At 36.9% G+C, this 24,054-nt stretch overlaps 1 protein-coding gene across 1 annotated transcript in view; it reads right to left on the reverse strand.

The window, feature by feature from the left end:
- The window catches only part of CNTN5 (contactin 5), a 1,378,753-nt gene that overhangs the window by 757,311 nt on the left and 597,388 nt on the right, over positions 1-24,054 (reverse strand). Inside the window, exon 4 of the mRNA XM_047692818.1 lies at positions 19,317-19,438. Coding sequence (XP_047548774.1) covers positions 19,317-19,371 — 55 coding nt within the window. The 5' untranslated portion in view covers positions 19,372-19,438. The remainder of the gene's footprint in view (positions 1-19,316; positions 19,439-24,054) is intronic.

The raw sequence follows: 24,054 nt of genomic DNA on the forward strand, positions 1-24,054 counted from the left end.
AAATCCTGTATCATATTGCTTCCTCCCAATTGCTTCCTCTATACATATTTGAAGGATAATAAATCTTTGAAGAATCATTTTTAAAGAAAACAACATGGATTTTGACACAGTAGAGGTTGAAATGTTGATAATTTTTGTAGATATGTATAGAACTAGGCTATGCTAATTATGATTTCTCCCCCAATTTCATACATTCTATGCTGAAAAGCTTAGATTTTATTCAAGTGAATTTATCTTATACTAATAAAAAAATTTATTGATTTTTAAAGATTTTAAGCTCAGCTAATGAAGTTAGACCACAGTGTTCTCACTGTCATTGTATCTGAAATAATGATAAAAAAAAAATCTTACATCTTCTTTGTTGTTAACTAAAACAGGATTATTATTTCCATATACAATATTCATAGATATAAAACATTATGTGGTAGAGCTTGAAAATGGACATGTCTTACTACTCTATATACACTTTATTTAGACCACTTTGCTGAGGTATGATTGATACACAACAAACTACATATTTAATGTATATAACTTGGTAAGTTTGGAATACGTATACATCTGTTAAACCATCACCATAACCTATGCCATAAACATCTCCATCATCTTCAAAAGTTTTGCCTGCCCTTTTAATTTATTATTTTTCTTTTCTTTTCTTTTCCTTTACAGTAAGAACACTTAAGGGGGTGCGAGTCAAGATGGTGGAGAAGTAGCAGGCTGAGACGACATCAGGTAGCAGGAGATCAGCTAGATAGCTTATCTAACCATTGTGAACACCTACAAATCCAATGGGAAATCAAAGACAAGAAGACCAACAATTCTAGAAACAGAAAATCGATCACTTTCTGAAAGGTAGGACCTGCAGAGAAGTGAATCCAAAGTGACGGGAATATAGACTGAGGGAGGAGGGGTGGGCTCCTGGCAAGCATTGGAGCAATGGAACACAAAATCAGGACATTTAAAAGTCTGCTTCATGGAGGGACATCGTTCCAGAGGCTAAACCGGGGGAAGCCCATGTGGGGGCAGCGTAACCCCAGGTCCCGTGGGGTCACAGAAGGACTGGGGGTGTCTGAGTGTTGCAGAGCTCGAAGGTATTAATTAGAGTGGGAAACCAACAACAGTGACAAAGCCGAGGAGTGAGCTCTCAACTTGGGCTTACCTTAAACTGGTCGCAGGCCGTGTGAGCTCAGAGTGCTGCCAGAGGCCACGGAGACAGAAGCAACCGGGCACTTTTCTCCAAGTGTGAGCGATTGAGCGCTTTCCTCCAAGCACAGCCAGAGGCCAAGGAGATGGGGATGGTTGGGCGCTTTTCTCTGAGGGCGCACTGAGGAGTGGGACCCCGAGCTCTCGACTCCTCCGGGCCAGAGACTGGGAGGCCGCCATCTTCATTCCCATCCTCCAGAAATCTACAGAAAGCTCTCAGGGAACAAAAGCTCCCAAAAGCAAACCTGAGTGGATTACTTAGCCAGGCCCTTGGTAAGGGCGGTGCAATTCCACCTGGGCCAAAGACAATACTTGAGAATCACTACAACAGGCCCCTCCCCCAGAAGATGAACAAGAAACCCAGCCAAGACCAACTTCACTCACCAAGGAGAATAGCGGAATTCCAGAGGAGGAGAAAGCAAATCTTATCTGGACAAAATGACAAGGCATAAAACTCACCACAAAAAAAAGAGCAAGAGGCAGTATTGAAGGCTGGGGACCTAATCAATACAGACATTGGTAATATGACAGATCTAGAGTTCAGAATGACGATTCTCAAGGTTCTAGCCAGGCTCGAAAAAGGCATAGACGATATTAGAGAAACGCTCTCCAGAGAGATAAAAGCCCTTTCTGGAGAAAAAAAAAAGAACTAAAATCTAACCAAGTTGAAATAAAAAAAGCTATTAATGAGGTGCAATCAAAAATGGAAGCTCAGGGCGCCTGGGTGGCTCGGTGGGTTAAGCCGCTGCCTTCGGCTCAGGTCATGATCTCAGGGTCCTGGGATCGAGTCCCGCATCGGGCTCTCTGCTCAGCGGAGAACCTGCTTCCTCCTCTCTCTCTCTCTCTCTCTCTCTGCCTGCCTCTCTGCCTACTTGTGATCTCTCTCTGTGAAATAAATAAAATAAAAATCTTAAAAAAAAATGGAAGCTCATACTGGTAGGATAAATGAAGCAGAAGAAAGAATTAGTGACATAGAAGACCAAATGACAGAGAATAAAGAAGCTGAGCAAAAGAGAGACAAACAAATACTGGACCATGAGGACAGAATTTGAGAGACAAGTGACACCATAAGACGACACAACATTAGAATAATTGAGATTCCAGAAGAAGAAGAAAGAGAGAGGGGAGCAGAAGGTATATTGGAGAGTATTATTGTAGAGCATTTCCATATTATGGCAAAGGGAACAAACATCCAAATCCAGGAGATGCTAAGAACACCCCTCAAAATCAATAAAAATAGGTCCACACCTCGTCACCTGAGAGTAAAATTTACAAGTCTTAGAGACAAAGAGAAAATCCTGAAAACAGCCCGGGAAGAGAAGTCTGTAACATACAATGGTAAAAATATTAGATTGGCAGCAGACCTATCCACAGAGACCTGGCAGGCCAGAAAGAACTGGCATGATATATTCAGAGCACTAAAGGAGAAAAACATGCAGCCAAGAATACTATATCCAGCTAAGCTATCATTGAAAATAGAAGGAGAGATAAAAGTCTTCCAGGACAAACAAAAACTGAAAGAATTTGCAAACACCAAACCAGCTCTACAGGAAATACTGAAAGGGGTCCACTAAGCAAAGAGAGACCCTAAAAGTAGTAGATCAGAAAGAAACAGAGACAATATACAGTAACAGTCACCTTACAAGCAATACAATGGCATTGAATTCATATCTCTCAATAGTTACCCTGAATGTTAATGGGCTAAATGCCCCACACCTGACACAGGGTATCAGAATGCATAAAAAAACAAAACCCATCAATCTGCTGCCTACAAGAAACTCATTTTAGACCTGAAGACAACTCCAGATTTAAAGTGAGGGGGTGGAAAAAAATTTACCATGCTAATGGACACCAGAAGAAAGCTGGGGTGGCAATCCTTATATCAGATCAATTAGATTTTAAGCCAAAGACTATAATAAGAGATGAGGAAGGACACTATATCATACTCAAAGGAACTGTCCAACAAGAAGATCTAACAATTTTAAATATCTATGCCCCTAACGTGGGAGCAGCCAACTATATAAACCAATTAATAACAAAATCAAAGAAATACATCAACAATAATAAAATAATAGTAAGGGACTTTAACACTCCCCTCATTGAAATGGACAGATCATCTAAGCAAAAGATCAACAAGGAAATAAAGGCCTTAAATGACACACTAGACCAGAGGGACATCACAGATATATTCAGAACATTTCATCCCAAAGCAACAGAATACACATTCTTCTCTAGTGCACATGGAAAATTCTCCAGAATAGACCACATCCTGGGTCAACAATCAGGTCTCAACTGGTATCAAAAGATTGGGATCATTCCCTGCATATTTTCAGACCACAACGCTCTGAAGCTAGAACTCAATCACAAGAGGAAATTTGGAAAGAACCCAAATACATGGAGACTAAACAGCATTCTTCTTAAAAAATGAAAGGGTCAACCAGGAAATTAAAAAAGAATTGAAAAAATTCATGGAAACAAATAATAATGAAAACACAACAGTTCAAAATCTGTGGGACACAACAAAGGCAGTCCTGAGAGGAAAATATATAGTGGTAAAAGCCTTTCTCAAGAAACAAGAAAGGTCTCAAATACACAACCTAACCCTACACCTAAAGGAGCTGGAGAAAGAACAACAAAGAAAGCCTAAACCCAGCAGGAGAAGAAAAAATCATAAAGATCAGAGCAGAAATCAATGAAATAGAAACCAAAAAAACAAAAGAACAAATCAATGAAACTAGGAGCTGGTCCTTTGAAAGAATTAATAAGATTGACAACCCCCTGGCCAGACTTATCAAAAAGAAAAGAGAAAGGACCCAAAAAAAAAAATAAATTCATGAATGAAAGGGGAGAGATCACAACCAACACCAAAGAAATACAAACAATTATAAGAACATACTCTGAGCAACTCTACATCAACAAATTCGACAATTTGGAAGAAATGGATACATTTCTAGAGACATATAAACTACCACAACTGAACCAGGAAGAAATAGAAAACCTGAACAGACCCATAACCAGTAAGAAGATTGAAACAGTCATCAAAATCTCCACACAAACAAAATCCCAGGGCCAGACGGCGTCCCGGGGGATTCTACCAAACTTTTAAAGAAGAATTAATTCCTATTCTCCTGAAATTATTCCAAAAAATAGAAATGGAAGGAAAACTTCCAAACTCATTTATGAGGACAGCATCAACTTGATCCCAAAACTAGACAAGGATCCCATCAAAAAAGAAAATTACAGGGCGCCTGGGTGGCTCAGTGGATTGAGCCTCTGCCTTTGGCTCAGGTCATGATCAGGGTCCTGGGATCAAGCCCCACGTCGGTTTCTCTCTGCTAAGCAGGGAGCCTGCTTCTCCCTCTCTCTCTCTGCCTGCCTCTCTGTCTAGTTGTGATCTCTCTGTCAAATAAATAAATAAAATCTTAAAAAAAAAAAAAGAAAGAAAATTACAGACCAATATCCTTAATGAACACAGACGGGAAAATTCTCACCAAAATACTGGCCAATAGGGATCCAACAGCACATTAAAAGGATTATTCACCACGACAAGTGGGATTTATTCCAGGGCTGCAAGGTTGGTTCAACATCCGCAAATCAATCAATGTGATACAACACATTAATAAAAGAAAGAACAAGAACCATATGATACTCTCAATAGATGCGGAAAAAAGCATTTGACAAAGTGCAGCATCCCTTCCTGATTAAAACTCTCAAAGTGTAGGGATAGAGGGCACATACCTCAATATAATCAAAGCCATCTATGAAAAACCCACTGCAAATATCATTCTCAATGGAGAAAAACTGAAAGCTTTTCCACTAAGGTCAGGAACATGGCAAGCATGTCCGTTACCACCACTGCTGTTCAACATAGTACTAGAAGTCCTAGCTTCAGGAATCAGACAACAAAAAGAAATTAAAGGCATCCAAATCAGCAAGAAGAAGTCAAACTATCACTCTTTGCAGATGATATGATACTATATGTGGAAAACCCAAAAGACTCCACTCCAAAACTGCTAGAACTTGTACAGGAATTCAGTAAAGTGTCAGGATATAAAGTCAATGCCAGAAATCAGTTGCATTTCTTACACTAACAACAAGACAAAAGAAAGAGAAATTAAGGAGTCAATCCCATTTACCAATTGCACCCAAAACCATAAGATACCTAGAATAAACCTAACCAAAGAGGCAAAGAATCTATACACAGAAAACTATAAAGTGCTCATGAAAGAAATTGAGGAAGACACGAAGAAATGGAAAAATGTTCCATGCTCATGGATTGGAAGAACAGATATTGTGAAAATGTCTATTCCAACTAAAGCAATCTACACATTTAATGCAATCCCTATCAAAATTCCATCCATTTTTTTACAAAGAAATGGAACAAACAATCCTAAAATTTATATGGAACCAGAAAAGAACTCAATTAGCCAAAAGAATATTGAAAAAGAAAGCCAAAGTTGGTGGCATCACAATTCCAGACTTCAAGCTCTATTACAAAGCTGTCATCATGAAGACAGTATGGTACTGGCACAAAACAGACACATAGATCAATGGAACAGAATAGAGAGCCCAGAAATAGACCCTCAACTCTATGGTCAACTAATCTTCAACAAAGCAGGAAGGAATGTCCAATGGAAAAAAAGACAGCCTCTCAACAAATGGTGCTGGAAAAATTGGATAACCACATGCAGAAAAATGAAATTGGAACATTTCCTTACACCACACATAAAAATAGACTCAAAATGGATGAAGGACCTCAATGTGATAAAGGAATCCATCAAAATCCTTGAGGAGAACACAGGCAGCAACCTCTTTGACTTCAACCGCAGCAACTTCTTCCTAGGAACATCGCCAAAGACAACAGAAGCAAGGGCAAAAATGAACTATTGGGATTTCATCAAGTTCAATAGCTTTTGCACAGCAAAGGAAACAGTTAACAAACCAAAAGACAACTGACCAGAATGGGAGAAAATATTTGCAAACGACATATCAGATAAAGGGCTTGTATCCCAAATCTATAAAGAGCTTAGCAAACTCAACACCCAAGAACAAATAATCCAATCAAGAAATGGGCAGAGACATGAACAGACATTTCTGCAAAGAAGACATCCAGATGTCCAACAGACACATGAAAAATGCTCCACATCACTCGGCATCAGGGAAATACAAATGAGATACCACAATGAGATACCACCTCACACCAGTCAGAATGGCCAAAAGTAACAAGTCAGAGAATGACAGATGCTGGCGAGGATGCGGAGAAAGGGGAACCCTCCTACACTGTTGGTGGGATGCAAGCTGGTGCAACCACTCTGGAAAACAGTGTGGAGGTTCCTCAAAAAACTGAAAATAGAGCTACCCTATGACCCAGTGATTGCACACTGTGTATATATCCTAAAGATATAAACGTAGTGCTCTGAAGGGGCACGTGCACCTGAATGTTTATAGCAGCAATGTCTACAATAGCCAAACTATGGAAAGAACCTAGATGTCCATCAACAGATGAATGGATAAAGAAGAAGTGGTATATATATACACAATGGAATACTGTGCAGCCATCAAAGAAATGAAATCTTGCCATTGCGATGATGTGGATGGAACTAGAGGGTATTATGCTTAGTGAAATAAGTCAATCGGAGAAAGACAACTGTCATATGATCTCCTTGATATGGGGAAGTGGAGATGCAATGTGGGGGTGTTGGGGGGTAGGAAAAGAAAAAAGATGAAAGAAGATGGGATTGGGAGGGAGACAAATCATAAGAGACTCAATCTCAAAAAACAGACTGAGGGTTGCTGGGGGGAAGGTGGAAGGGAGAGGGTGGTGGGGATATGGACATTGGGGAGGGTATGTGCTATTATGAGTGCTGTGAAATGTGTAAACCTGGTGATTCACAGACCTGTACCCCTGGGAATAAAAATACATTATATGTTTATTAAAAAAATAATTAATTAATTTTTTAAAAAGTGGAAAAAAAAGAGAAAGAACACTTAAAATGAGATTTACCCTCTTGGAAAATTTTTAAGTATGCCACCTATATAAGGAACCTATAAAGAATCTAAAATAGTCAAACTTATAGAAGCAGAAAGTAGAATGGTGGGTGCCAAGGAGCTAGAAAGAGGGGGAAAACAAGAAGGTATTATTCAAAGGGTACAAAGTTTAAACTATGAAAAATGCACAAGTCCTAGAGATCGACTATGTAGTGCAATGCCTAAGTTAATAATACTATGTTCCATATCTTTACAGTGTGCTTTTGCAAACTACTGTCTTCAAAACGTGGAATCTATTTTTTTACTCTTTGCATCCTCTTTTGGCCTATGTGATTTGTTGTAGTCAATGCGACAATAACAAACATGGCACAAAGGCTTGAAAAGTGCTTGCAAATTGGATTTTGTCCCTACTTTTGCTTCACCTATCTGAGCAACTGTGTGAAAGAACCTGCGCTAGAGTACTGGAAAATCAGAGACATGATCAAGCCATCCCCATTGCCTTTGCTAGTGGAGCCACTAACCAGTAGTGGGAGGCTAAATACATTATCCAATCCTACTCTTTCAAATGCCATGGGGACTGCAGAGATCAGCTAAACCTGCCCAAACCAGAAGAACCATCAACTTGACACTCAGGATTGTAAGAAATAACGTTTGGGTGTGTGTGTGTGTGTGTGTGAGCCCTCATATGCACTACTAAATCTGTGGATGGTTTGTTACACAGCAAAAACTAACTAGTGAAATATACAATCAACATGTATATTATGTCTTCTGTGGATTGAATTTCTGTAAATAGTAGTTCCTCTAGGCTTAAAACACATCCATAAATGTACAGACACACAGACTTGAATTTCTATCTTTTTGAAGTTATCTGCCATTCTTTCTATTGTTTGGTTCACCTTCAGAAAATAAAATTTACAATATCTAATTTTCCTCCTCTACTAATCATTTCACAACTCACTGTCATAAGATTGATGTTTCCTACTACTTCTTAAATAAAGTACATATTTTATGTAGATTCTGTTTGTGTACAATGTTCTTTTTCTATCAAAGGATTCTATCTATTGCAGAGTCACATATTACATTTAGTTTTTGTGTCATCTTAGTTTCCTCTTTCTTTGACACTTTCTCCAATATTCCTAGTTTTTGATGACCTTCAAATTTTTGAAGAGTACTGGCCAAGTATTTCATAGAATGTCTCTCCTTTGGGATTTGACTGGCATTTTTCTTATATTAGACTGGGGACACAGGTCTTAGTGAGGAAAATCACAGAAGTAAGGTGCCATTCTCATCACACCATATCAAGGGTAAATGCCATCCTTGCTGATGTTGACTTTGATCATCACTGAGTTGAAGAAGGTATCAGTTTCCTTCTCTGGAAAGTTACTTTTTTATCCTTTTCCATTCTGTATTCTTTGGAAACAAGTTTCTGTGGAGCCCACATTTAAAGGATGGGGAAGTTACATTCCACTTCCCTGAGAAAAAAGTACTTTCATAAATTATTTGAAATTCATCTACATGGGAAATTAGTCTATTCTTTTATTTATTTATTTGCTTATTATATCAATATGGACTTATGGGGAATTATTTTATTCTTTGGACTTTAACTCATATTTCTTTATTTTCTTGCTCAAATTTTTTCCAGTTTGGGCTATTGGGAAATTTTTCAGTTGGTTTCTGTGTCCCTTTGACATACTTGCTTCACTGTGTTTGTTTTTTGTGTGTTGCTTTGTTTGTTTTAGCACTTCTTTACTCTTTGTTATTATAAGATACCCTAGGCTGGTCAAGTATACTTCCTGCCCCAGTCCTACAGTTAGTCCTTCTTCAAATAGGCCTGATCCCTTCAATTGGAGAATAGTATTAGAAACCAAGATCTTAGCACTTTATGTACTGGTTTCTACTATAGTACCTTGCTCATAGGCCATCTTAAATGACAGAACATGATATATGTGTGTATACCTAGCCACATATATATATACATATCTATACTTTTTATATGTAACCATCTGTATCTACATTACGCTAAATGTAAGTTCATAATGAAGTCTTTAATGCTAATCGATTACCACTTGGATCAATCCGTCCTTCTCTTGCTCATCTGTAACCTCCATGCTAACAGTGAGAAAATTGGCTCCCACCATTCACCACCACTGCCTTAATTGTTCAATTTCATGTATAGTGGGATTAGAGTTGCTAATGATAATATTACTAACTAGAGCATATTACCTAAGTACAGGGTTTTGGTGGGTGTGTGTGTGTGTGTGTGTGTGTGCATGTTTTCTTGCTTTTAGTTTTGAAGATTCATTTCCATAGTTACTGAAGTCATTACCCTTGTCCCCCACTGCCTTAAATGAAGTTTCTTCATACATTTGTAATACAGATAGATTGTTTGTCACATTCTGGCTTTTAATCTGGGATCCATTAATCTCCTAAATTATTATTATTATTTTTAATTTGTATACAATGATGTTACTTTGTGCTTTAAAGTTCTATTAGTTTTGATAAATGTGTAATGGCATGCATTCACCATTACAATATCACAGAGTGTTTTTATCACCCTAAAAAATACCTTATCTTCATTTACTCATTTAATCATCCCCTTTTCCAAACCTCTGGAAATCAGTAATCTGTACTGTTTCTATAGCTTTTCCCTTACCAAAAGGCCATATAAATAGAATCATGCAATATATAGTCTTTTCAGACAAGCTTCTTTCAATTAGCAATATGCATATAAGATTTATCCAGGTGTATGTAAGGTTTGATTATTTATATTTATCACTGAATAGTATTAAACTATATAAAACTTACACAGTTTATCCATTCACTTATTAAAGGGCATCTTGGTTGCTTCCCATTTCTGATGATTGTTAATAAAGCTCCTGTACATTTTTCTGTGCAGATATTTTGTTAGGTGCATACATTTTAAAATCAGGTACATGTTTAAGTGTCCAGATGCTTAATTATATGGCAAAATTATTTAGCTTTGCAAACGGAGCCAAACTGTCATCCAAGGTGGTTGTGTCATTTTGCTTTTCTACCATTAATGAATAAACATTCCTGTTCTGTATCCTCACCAACAATTTTACTTCTTGTGTCTATCTAGATCTTAACCATTTTGATATATATAGTGGTATCTCACCATGGTTTTATTTTTTTTTAAGATTTTATTTATTTATTTGACAGGCAGAGATCACAAGTAGGAAGGGAGGCAGACAGATAGAGAGGTGAAAACAGGCTCCCGGCTGAGCAGAGAGCCCGATGCAGGACTTGATCCCAGGACTCTGGGATCATGACCTGAGCCGAAGGCAGAGGCTTTAACCCACTGAGCCACCCAGGCACCCCTCACCATGGTTTAATCATCAGTCTTTTTAATATAAGGCTGTAGATCACTATACAAGCTATAAATGTTTCATTGTTTTTAATAGCCAGTTTCCAGATGTAGGGTTGTATAAGAATTCTACATTTCTTAGTAAAACACACCCAAGATAATCTATTTATTAAAAAAAAAAAAGAAGGAGGAGGAGTCAAGATGGCGGAGAAGTAGCAGGCTGAGACTACTTCAGGTAGCGGGAGATCAGCTAAATAACTTATCTAAAGATTGCAAACACCTACAAATCCAACGGGAGATTGAAGAGAAGAAGAACAGCAATTCTAGAAACAGAAAATCAACCACTATCTGAAAGGTAGGACTGGTGGAGAAGTGAATCCAAAGCGACTGGAAGATAGACCACGGGGGGAGGGGCCGGCTCCCGGCGAGCGGCGGAGCAACGGAGCACAAAATCAGGACTTTTAAAAGTCTGTTCCGCTGAGGGACATCACTCTAGAGGCTTAACTGGGGTGAAGCCCAGGCGGGGTCAGCGCGGCCTCAGGTCCCACAGGGTCACAGAAGGATCGGGGGTGTCTGAGTGTTGCAGAGCTTACCGGTATTAGAATGGGGAAGCCGGCTACAGAGACAGAACCGAGGAGTAAGCTCTAAACTCGGGGTTACCTTGAACCGGTCGCAGGCTCGGTCAGCTCGGAGCGCAGCCAGAGGCCAGGGTGACGGGAGTCATTGGGCGCTGTTCTCTGAGGGCGCACTGAGGAGTGGGGCCCCGGGCTCTCGGCTCCTCCGGGCCGGAGACCGGGAGGCTGCCATCTTCATTCCCGTCTTCCAGAACTCTACAGAAAGCGCTCAGGGAACAAAAGCTCCCGAAAGCAAACCCAGCAAACCCGATCGGATTACTCAGCCCGGCCCCGGGTAAGGGCGGTGCAACTCCGCCGGGGGCAAAGATGCTTGAGAATCACTACAACAGGCCCCTCCCCCAGAAGATCAACGAGAAACCCAGCCAGGACCAAGTTCACCTACAAAGGAGTGCAGTTTCAATACCAAGGAGAGCAGCAGAATTCCAGAGAAGGAGAAAGCAAAATACGGAACTCATGGCTTTCTCCCCATGATTCTTTAGCCTTGCAGTTAATTTAATTTTTTTTTCTTTTTCAATTTTTTTTCTCTTTTTCTGCTAAATGTTTTTAACTTTTACCGTTTTATTTTTAACGTTTTTAAATAGTTTATCTAATATATATATAGATTTTTCCTTTTTATATTTTTTATCAGCTTTCTTTTTTTAATATTTTCTTTCTTTCTATTTTTTTTTTTCTGAACCCCTTTTTGTCCCCTTTCTCCCCCTTCACGATTTGGGATCTCTTCTGATTTGGCTAAAACATATTTTCCTGGGGTTGTTGCCACCCTTTTAGTATTTTACTTGCTCCTTCATATACTCTTATCTGGACAAAATGACAAGGCTGAAAAATTCACAACAAAAAAAAGAACAAGAAGCAGTATCAAAGGCTAGGGACCTAAACAATACAGACATTGGTAATATGTCAGATATAGAGTTCAGAATGATGATTCTCAAGGTTCTAGCCGGGCTTGAAAAAGGCATGGAAGATATTAAAGCAACCCTCTCGGGAGATATAAAAGCCCTTTCTGGAGAAATAAAAGAGCTAAAATCTAACCAAGTTGAAATCAAAAAAGCTATTAATGAGGTGCAATAAAAAATGGAGGATCTCACTGTTAGGATAAATGAGGCAGAAGAAAGAATTAGCGATATAGAAGACCAAATGACAGAGAATAAAGAAGCTGAGCAAAAGAGGGACAAACAGCTACTGGACCATGAGGGGAGAATTCGAGGGATAAGTGACACCATAAGACGAAAAAACATTAGAATAACTGGGATTCCAGAAGAAGAGGAAACAGAGAGGGGGGCAGAAGGTATGTTGGAGAGAATTATTGGAGAGAATTTCCCCAATATGGCAAAGGGAACAAGCATCAAAATCCAGGAGGTTCAGAGACCCCCCTCAAAATCAGTAAGAATAGGTCCACACCCTGTCACCTAATAGTAAAATTTACAAGTCTTAGTAACAAAGAGAAGATCCTGAAAGCAGCCCGGGAAAAGAAGTCTATAACATACAATGGTAAAAATATTAGATTGGCAGCAGACTTATCCACAGAGACCTGGCAGGCCAGAAAGAGCTGGCGTGATATATTCAGAGTACTAAATGAGAAAAACATGCAGCCAAGAATACTATATCCAGCTAAGCTATCATTGAAAATAGAAGGAGAGATTAAAAACTTCCAGGACAAACAAAAACTGAAAGAATTTGCAAATACCAAACCAGCTCTACAGGAAATATTGAACGGGGTCCTCTAAGCAAAGAGAGACCCTAAAAGTAGTAGATCAGAAAGAAACAGAGACAATATACAATAACAGTCACCTTACAGGCAATACAATGGCACTAAATTCATATCTCTCAATACTTACCCTGAATGTTAATGGGCTAAATGCCCCAATCAAAAGACACAGAGTATCAGAATGGATAAAAAAACAAAACCCATCTATATGTTGCCTACAAGAAACTCATCTTAAACCCGAAGACACCTCCAGGTTTAAAGTGAGGGGGTGGAAAAGAATTTACCATGCTAATGGACACCAGAAGAAAGCAGGAGTGGCAATCCTTATATCAGATCAATTAGATTTTAAGCCAAAGACTATAATAAGAGATGAGGAAGGACACTATATCATACTCAAAGGAACTGTCCAACAAGAAGATCTAACAATTTTAAATATCTATGCCCCTAACGTGGGAGCAGCCAACTATATAAACCAATTAATAACAAAATCAAAGAAACACATCGACAATAATACAATAATAGTAGGGGATTTTAACAGTCCCCTCACTGAAATGGACAGATCATCCAAGCAAAAGATCAACAAGGAAATCAAGGCCTTAAATGACACACTGGACCAGATGGACATCACAGATATATTCAGAACATTTCATCCCAAAGCAACAGAATACACATTCTTCTCTAGTGCACATGGAACGTTCTCCAGAATAGATCACATTCTTGGTCCTAAATCAAGTCTCAACCGGTATCAAAAGATTGGGATCATTCCCTGCATATTTTCAGACCACAATGCTCTAAAGCTAGAACTCAATAACAAGAGGAAATTTGGAAAGAACCCAAATACATGGAGACTAAACAGCATCCTTCTAAAGAATGAATGGGTCAATCAGGAAATTAAAGAAGCATTGAAAAAATTTATGGAAACAAATGATAATGAAAACACAACGGTTCAGAATCTGTGGGACACAACAAAGGCAGTCCTGAGAGGAAAATATATAGCGGTACAAGCCTTTCTCAAGAAACAAGAAAGGTCTCAGGTACACAACCTAACCCTACACCTAAAGGAGCTGGAGAAAGAACAAGAAAGAAACCCTAAACCCAGCAGGAGAAGAGAAATCATAAAGATCAGAGCAGAAATCAATGAAATAGAAACCAAAAAAACAATAGAACAAATCAACGAAACTAGGAGCTGGTTCTTTGAAAGAATTAATAAGATTGATAAACCCCTGGCCAGACTTATCAAAAAGAAAAGAGAAAGGACCCAAATAAATAAAATCATGAATGAAAGAGGAGAGATCACAACGAACACCAAAGAAATACAGACAATTATAAGAACATACTATGAGCAACTCTACGCCAACAAATTTGACAATCTGGAAGAAATGGATGCATTCCTAGAGACATATAAACTACCACAACTGAACCAGGAAGAAATAGAAAGCCTGAACAGACCCATAACCAGTAAGGAGATTGAAACAGTCATCAACAATCTCCAAACAAACAAAAGCCCAGGGCCAGACGGCTTCCCGGGGGAATTCTACCAAACATTTAAAGAAGAACTAATTCCTATTCTCCTGAAACTGTTCCAAAAAATAGAAATAGAAGGAAAATTTCCAAACTCATTTTATGAGGCCAGCATCACCTTGATCCCAAAACCAGACAAGGATCCCAATAAAAAAGAGAACTACAGACCAATATCCTTGATGAACACAGATGCAAAAATTCTCGCCAAAATACTAGCTAATAGGATTCAACAGTACATTAAAAGGATTATTCACCACGACCAAGTGGGATTTATTCCAGGGCTGCAAGGTTGGTTCAACATCCGCAAATCAATCAATGTGATACAACACATTAATAAAAGAAAGAACAAGAACCATATGATACTCTCCATAGATGCTGAAAAAGCATTTGACAAGGTACAGCATCCCTTCCTGATCAAAACTCTTCAAAGTGTAGGGATAGATGGCACATACCTCAATATTATCAAAGCCATCTATGAAAAACCCAACGCTAATATCATTCTCAATGGAGAAAAACTGAAAGCTTTTCCGCTAAGGTCAGGAACACGGCAGGGATGTCCGTTATCACCACTGCTATTCAACATCATACTAGAAGTCCTAGCCTCAGCAATCAGACAACAAAAGGAAATTAAAGGCATCCAAATCGGCAAAGAAGAAGTCAAACTATCACTCTTTGCAGATGATATGATACTATATGTGGAAAACCCAAAAGACTCCACTCCAAAACTGCTAGAACTTGTACAGGAATTCAGTAAAGTGTCAGGATATAAAATCAATGCACAGAAATCAGTTGCATTTCTCTACACCAACAACAAGACAGAAGAAAGAGAAATTAAAGAGTCCATCCCATTTACAATTGCACCCAAAACTATAGGATACCTAGGAATAAACCTAAGCAAAGAGACTAAGAATCTATACTCAGAAAACTATAAAGTACTCATGAAAGAAATTGAGGAAGACACAAAGAAATGGAAAAATGTTCCATGCTCCTGGATCGGAAGAATAAATATTGTGAAAATGTCTATGCTACCTAAAGCAATCTACACATTTAATGCAATTCCTATCAAAGTACCATCCATTTTTTTCAAAGAAATGGAACAAATAATCCTAAAATTTATATGGAACCAGAAAAGACCTCGAATAGCCAAAGCAATATTGAAAAAGAAAGCCAAAGTTGGTGGCATCACAATTCCGGACTTCAAGCTCTATTACAAAGCTGTCATCATCAAGACAGCATGTTACTGGCACAAAAACAGACACATAGATCAATGGAACAGAATAGATAGCCCAGAAATGGACCCTCAACTCTATGGTCAACTCATCTTCGACAAAGCAGGAAAGAATGTCCAATGGAAAAAAGACAGCCTCTTCAATAAATGGTGTTGGGAAAATTGGACAGCCACATGCAGAAAAATGAAATTGGATCATTTCCTTACACCACAAACGAAAATAGACTCAAAATGGATGAAGGATCTCAATGTGAGAAAGGAATCCATCAAAATCCTCGAGGAGAACACAGGCAGCAACCTCTTCGACCTCAGCCGCAGCAACATCTTCCTAGGAACATCACCAAAGGCAAGGGAAGCAAGGGCAAAAATGAACTATTGGGATTTTATCAAGATCAAAAGCTTTTGCACAGCAAAGGAAACAGTTAAGAAAACCAAAAGACAACTGACAGAATGGGAGAAGATATTTGCAAATGACATATCAGATAAAGGGCTAGTGTCCAAAATCTATAAAGAACTTAGCAAACTCAACACCCAAAGAACAAATAATCCAATCAAGAAATGGGCAGAGGACATGAACAGACATTTCTGCAAAGAAGACATCCAGATGGCCAACAGACACATGAAAAAGTGCTCCATATCACTCGGCATCAGGGAAATACAAATCAAAACCACAATGAGATATCACCTCACACCAGTCAGAATGGCTAAAATTAACAAGTCAGGAAATGACAGATGCTGGCGAGGATGCGGAGAAAGGGGAACCCTCCTACACTGTTGGTGGGAATGCAAGCTGGTGCAACCACTCTGGAAAACAGCATGGAGGTTCCTCAAAATGTTGAAAATAGAACTACCCTATGACCCAGCAATTGCACTGCTGGGTATTTACCCTAAAGATACAAACGTAGTGATCCAAAGGGGCACGTGCACCCGAATGTTTATAGCAGCAATGTCTACAATAGCCAAACTATGGAAAGAACCTAGATGTCCATCTACAGATGAATTGATAAAGAAGATGTGGTATATATACACAATGGAATACTATGCAGCCATCAAAAGAAATGAAATCTTGCCTTTTGCGACGACGTGGATGGAACTAGAGGGTATCATGCTTAGCGAAATAAGTCAATCAGAGAAAGACAACTATCATATGATCTCCCTGATATGAGGGAGAGGAGATGCAACATGGGGGGTTAAGGGGGTAGAGAAGAATAAATGAAACAAGATGGGATTGGGAGGGAGACAAACCATAAGTGACTCTTAATCTCACAAAACAAACTGAGGGTTGATGGGGGGAGGGGGGTTGGGAGAGGGGGGGTGGGATTATGGATATTGGGGAGGGTATGTGCTATGGTGAGTGCTGTGAAGTGTGTAAACCTGGTGATTCACAGACCTGTACCCCTGGGGATAAAAATATATGTTTATAAAAAATAAAATTTAAATGATAAAAAAAAATAAAAAAATAAAAAAAATAAAGAAGAAGTAAAACAAAGAGAGAATACAGTCTTGGACTTCTCATTTCTTTGATCAATTTTATTGGTTCAAATAACAGCAACAATATAAAATATGTGCATGACCCATAGCTTAATTACCCTTATTTTCTGTAATAGTAATCAGGTTACTCTGCCAGGTAGGTCTTATAATGTGACACTTATAAACAAATGAAAAGCAATAACTGAGAAAACCTAAAGAATAAAAATCATATAATAAAATAGTGAATATTCAATGCAAGTGTCACCAACAAACAAAAGCATAAGAGCTATATTTCCAAGTTAAAAGTGAGAGAATTTTTTGAATATAATTAGCCTTGATAATTGATCCATACAGGTATCTAATCAATTTTTAAACAAATCTCCATAGTAGAAAAGAATCTGTTTTAAAAATAACACACATAAATAGATGTCTTATATTGAGCACAGATAATTAAAAATAAATCTCATACAAAAATGAGAAATGTCCTTTGTTTTCAACTTTTTTGGGAATTATTTATAATATCTAAATAGTAATGTACCTCCAGACAGCCTTGATATTCTTATCTTACAATGTTTCATTTTATTCTATGGAGACAGCAGCCCATGATTACCTTATGAATTGGAAATCTAGTGATTGTGGACCCCACCTCAGACTGAATATTTTCATGTTTTAACAACAAGAGTAGCTACCTCATCTGAAGTGTCTTTCTGGGAGGATAATGTGCCAGTACAAAAAAATAAGACTTTGGAGTGATATTATAAATTACCATTCCCCCTCCAACTATCATTGTCAAATAAATAAAGAAAAAAGTCGTAGACTCCAGTTAAATTTAAATGTCAGATAAAATTAAATATTGCATGGAACATTCTAGAACTAAAACAATTATTTGCTGTTTATTTGAAATTCAAACTTAACTGGGCATCCTATCTTTCATCTTGCAAATCTACCTCTATTCCTTTCAGTTAGTTCAATTTGGGGAAGAGGGCATTGAGACAGTAAAAGAGAAAGAAACGATCACTGGGGAAGATGCTACTACTATACAGAAAGAAAAACAGGATAAAATATTTGAAGAGTCTTTACTTCTTTTTAATGTAACCATAATATTGTTGGACCATGGTTTTCATTTAACTTTTAATGCCTCTTGCTCGTGTTTTCTTACTTTTTCATGTTTTCACAGATGTGTATATCAACATTTTCTAGAAGTTTCATCTTACCTTTCCTGTATCGTCTTAAACCTGTTTTTTCCACATTAGCAGTTGTACTCAATACATAAAAATAATAATAAATTAAGAATTGTCTTATTGTTTTTGCAGTTAGTTACTAATATTTCAACAAAAAAGAGGTTTTGCTATATCTTCTGAAAGCATTCAAATACATGTAAATATGTTAGTTATTACATTTAAACATATAGTGTACATTTATAACTGCAATAATAAATTAATCTAAGTTGAGGATTACCTCTTTGCTTTTAAAGAAGATCCATCCATCATAAATAGTTGAAGTTACAGTAATAGCACTTAATAAAACAACATAGCTATTGAGTTAAATCAAATCAAGCTATAAATGTTACAAGTGTAAACATTTAAATTATTATTACAATTTAATATCTAGACATTCTTAAATTAAAACAAAAACTTGTGGCATATTAATTTTTAGTATTATGACAGTATTACTCCAAAGAAGATAAACTACTTTTATAGAGTAAAAGATAACATTTTAGATCCAAGATGTAGAACAATAAGATTGATTGAAGCAAAGTTAGAGAAGCCGAGACAACAAGACAAATTCATTGTGTTGGAAATGCCTTTAAATGATTGTGTGTGTGAGTATAATGAATCTGGCATGATTCTGTCTTTATATGATAAAATTTAGCATTGTAGTGAGACATTTTTATAATTATTTGAGGTAAATGATAAATATATTATCAAATCTTCTAAAGGCTAATAATGGTTTACATTGTAAATGAAAGTCAATGAGGTGGGATGGATACTCATTTTATTAACATTCATATAGTGTTTCCCTAGGTACCTTATTATATTGAATTGTATATGACTTTTTGCTTTTAACAAACTTTAAGAATTGTTTTCTTTCTTTTGTTGAAAAGTGTGACTTCTGATATAAATTTAAATGAACATATTTCATTTAAAGGATATTTTGTAATGAAGATATTTTGTAATGAGGGATATTTTGTAATGAAGACTTTAATATATTTTTGTTAATTCATATGTATGGCAAAATTCTTACCTGAAAGACACCCAGCTACTGACAGAAGCAGAATTAGTTTCCAAGAGGAAGCCATCCTTGGTTACTAGGATATCTTGTGTCTCGGTGTGTTTAGCTCTGAAGTTTCTTCTTTAAAGAATGCCCTGTGGGCATAAATAAGGGATTTCAAAAACTGAGAAAACAAAAAAAAGTAGACAAATACAAACCAACTCAAAATTATCACAGTAAAATAATAAATACATTTTATTGCAAAGGTCAGATTAATGTATACTTGGATATTGACAACATTGAAATAATTCCATTAAAATTAATATAATGCATGACACAGAAACTTCAGAGAATTGATAAACTTTCTTTAACACATTTATTTATATTAAGTACTCCTTTACATAAAATAAAAACATCAGGTTTTAATGAGGATGATTTTCCTCACAGGGAAATAGCCATATGTATTACATTAGACAACTTATTGGACTAGAAAAATAGGGTAGAAAAACCAGTTATATTAATATATACTCCTCTAGTCTAGAACATAACTAATGATCAGTTAGCCAAGTGATTTTACACATTGTGCTGTAGCTCATCTAAACCTCCACAAGAAATTTCCTCACTTAATTATTAATGTGAACTGCCTTTGTTTATAACTCCTGTGATTATCTGCACTGTTTTATTTCCCTACTCTGATATTTCCCTCAGCATCCTTTGCTAGCCAGAATCTAAAGGAAATACTCTTTGTGAATATTTAAACTTTTTGTCTAAATGTGTTTTTATAACAATGATGAGTGTAGCCCATTAGTTTTGCTAAGTTCCATTATTTGTCCTGAAAGATATGATAAACATAAAAAATATAAAATTTGGAATGGAACTTCCTGCAAGAATTTGATAAATGTGCATTAGAAATTCCTATAATAGACAAATAACCTCTGAATTTTCAGGTGTCAGTGATTAAATTGGGAAATAATTGTACAGTGTGTTAATAATTTTAAAATAACAAGAATAACAAGAAGCATCTTGGCAACTGTTCCTTCTTATGGACTTAGAAGTTCAGGTTACGGGGTGCCTGGGTGGCTCAGTGGGTTAAAGCCTCTGCCTTCTGCTCAGGTCATGATCTCAGGGTCCTGGGATTGAGCCTGGCATCGAGATCTCTGCTCAGCAGGGAGCCTGCTTTCCTCTCTCTCTCAGCCTACCTCTCTGCCTACTTGTGATCTGTCTGTCAAATAAATAAATAAAATCTTAAAAAAAAAGAAGTTCAGGTTTTCTCTATATTTTAGGAAAAAATCTTAAATATATAGGCAAGCACTCCCCACCCCCCCCCCAAGCAATTTGATATAATCTTGTCCAAACAGGGACATCTATTAGTGAATCTTCCACCTAATAATGTTAGTCTTATTTCATTTATATTTTTAAATCTAAACCTTGGTAATCTATTTGAAGTATATGATTAGAAATTACAAGTGGACAAGAAAGTTAATAACAACTAATAATGGTTGATTTATAGCCATCTACTTCCAAAAAAAAAAAGGCTTCATTCGTTCTTCTAAATAAATATCAGAAACAAAAACTATTTAAAACACAAAAAAACCTTATTATTACTTTTTACAATTTAAAACATTTTTACATTTATATACTGTTTATTTTACTAGGAATGAAAAGAAGAAAATTAGCACTTCACATGTAAACATTAGAGAGATTTAAAGTTGCTAGAACCACAATTATGATTCATGAGAACTTCACACTTGAATTAGTGAATTTTTCAACCCATGTTGAAATGGACTTCTCTCAGATTGGGAAATCTGAGATATTACTATAGTTTTGCTTCACTTGTTTTGACGAGCTTCTGCTCAGTCTATGTCCCCCAAACTGGTATTTTCCTTCTCTATTTGCAATGTCCTCTGTTGTGATAACCATTCTTCATCAATAAATGCAAAAGTTTTCAGAGCATTTACATGCTATATATTGGGAATGTCAGAGAAATTGCACACACGTGCATACACACACACACACACATATACGGAGAAGTTAATCACAGAGTATGAGCCAAAAAGGGGGGATACTATAAATATACTACTAATATAGAACTATTAAAAGGGAGAATCTATTCTTAAAACTGGCAGAAGTTGGGAATAAGAGGGTTCTTCAGTAAAATTTCAGGACACTGATCTTAGACAAATGTTTTACTGTTGAATGGGACAGTGTAGGGAGATTCAAAATGAGCATATGAATAAATAAATCAATATCAAAGAGTGATCCATACCATGATAGAATTAAGACAGAGTAAAGAGACAGTGAGATGATAGATGGGGCTATTTTAGCAGGGGTTCAGAGAAGCAATTTCTTTCTTTTTTTTTTTTTTAAGATTTTATTTATTTATTAGACAGAGGGAGAGATTGCAAGTAGGCAGAGCAGGAGGCAGAGAGAGAGGGGGAAGGAGGCTCCCTGCTGAGCAGAGCCCGATGCAGGGCTCGATCCCAGGATCCTGAGATCATGACCTGAGCCAAAGGCAGAAGCTTTAACCCACTGAGCCACCCAGGTGCCCCCAGAGAAGCAATTTCTGATAAGATGATATTTGAGTATTCCTTTTTTCAACATGCTATAATGGAATAATCCTTATGTATATAACTCAGGCACTTTTTTTTTTCAATTCTTAAAAAAAAAAGTACACTGAATTTTATTACTAAAAGAAACAAAAAAAAATCTCTTCAAACAGCCAGTGTGTGTGTGTGTGTTCATTCCCCAGCGTCCATGGTTGTTGCTTAATGGGGATAAAACAAAGAAACAAAAAATCATAGATCTTTAAAAGCCATTCTCTTAAGACATCTAAAGCTTTTTTTTTTTTTCTTTCTTTTTTTATTATCTATTTTTTTTTCCTCAGGTAAAAAGTAAAAGAAATTATCTTTGGGTTCTGAAATATGTAAACATTTTTTAATAATAAGCAAACAAACAAAAAAATCCCAACAGCATCATTAGTAAGTTACTAAGAAACTTTTTTTTTCTTTATTGTTTTAGTTACACTATGGTTAACATGTGTGTTATATTAGCCTCAGGTGTATATTATTCAGTGCTCATCATGATAAGTGTACTCTTTAATACCCATCACCTATTTTACCTACCTAAACCATCAGTTTGTTTTCTATAATTAAAAGTCTGTTTACTGGTTTCTCTCTTTTTCTTTGTTTTTCCCTTTGTTCATTTGTTACTTAAATTCCACATATAAGTGAAATCATATAGCATTTGTCTTTCACTGACTTATTTTGCTTAGCACTATGCTCTCTATCTCCATCTGTGTTGTTGAAAATGGAAAAATGTCATTCTTTTTTATAGCTGAATGATACCCCATTTTATATACCACTTCTTCTTTATCCATTATTTATAAATACTGGGGCTGCTTCCATAATTTGGCTATAGTAAATAGTGTTGTGATAAACATGGCAGTACATATATATTTGAATTAGTGGTTCATATTCTTTGGGTAAATGCCCAATACTGTGGTTACTGGATCATATGGTAGTTTAGTTCTATTCTTAATTTTTTTTTTAAAGATTTTATTTATTTATTTGTCATAGAGAGAGAAGCGAGAGTGAGCACAGGCAGACAGAGTGGCAGGCAGAGGCAGAGGGAGAAGCAGGCTCCCTGCCAAGCAAGGAGCCCAATGTGGGACTCGATCGCAGGACGCTGGGATCATGACCTGAGCTGAAGGCAGCTGCTTAACCAACTGAGCCACCCAGGCCTCCCATATTCTTAGTTTTTTGAGGAAACTCCATATTGTTTTCCATAGTAGCTGCACCAGTATGCATACCCTCCAATAGCAAAAGAAGGTTCTTTTTACCCACATCCTTGCCAAGACTTGCTTTCTTATGTTGTTGATTTTAGCCATTCTGACAGGTGTGAGGTGATATCTCACTGTAGTTTTGATTTGGATTTCTTTGATGATGAGTGTTGCTGAGTATCTTTTCATGTGTCTGTGGGTCATCTGTATGACTCACAGATATCTTCTTTGGAATATATTCTTTGGAGAAATATCCATTTATGTTTTCTGGCCATTTTTAAAGATTTTTTATTTATTATTTTTAATTTTTATTTATTTTGTTATTTATTTACTTGAGAGAGAGATTGGAAGAGAGCACAAGCAGAGGAAGTGGCAGGCAGAGGGGAAGAGAAAAGCAGGATCCCCGCTGAGCAGGGAGCCTAATGTGGAACTCAATCAAAGGACTCTAGGATCATGACCTGGGTCAAAGGTAGATACTTAACTCACTGAGCCATCCAGGTGCTTCATTCTGCCCATTTTTAATTATCTTATTTGTTCTTTGGGATGTTGAGTTGCGTAAGTTCTTTATATATTTTGGATACTATCAACTATATCATTTGCAAATTTTTTTTCGTTCTATAGGTGGTCTTTTAGTTTTGTTGATGAAATATGTTGACTTTTTTATATGCGTCTCTTGAGAAAAACAATTATTCTCATGACTTTAATAAAATTATTGTATCAAATAATAAAATAATGTATTTATGCAGACATAGAGTATATTAAGTTCTTCCTACATGCCAGGTTAAATTATAATCAGCTAATACATTTTACTAAAGAACATTAGGATGTATTTTTAGAAATATCTTAATGGAGACTGGTAGCTGTACAAAAACTGTTGTTCATCAAAAGATTGAAAAGCCAGGGGCGCCTGGGTGGCTCAGTGGGTTGGGCCACTGCCTTCGGCTCAGGTCATGATCCCGGGTCGTGGGTTCGAGCCCCGCATTGGGCTTTCTG

Source organism: Lutra lutra, chromosome 10, assembly GCF_902655055.1.
Source record: "Lutra lutra chromosome 10, mLutLut1.2, whole genome shotgun sequence".
Classification (NCBI taxonomy): domain Eukaryota; kingdom Metazoa; phylum Chordata; class Mammalia; order Carnivora; family Mustelidae; genus Lutra; species Lutra lutra.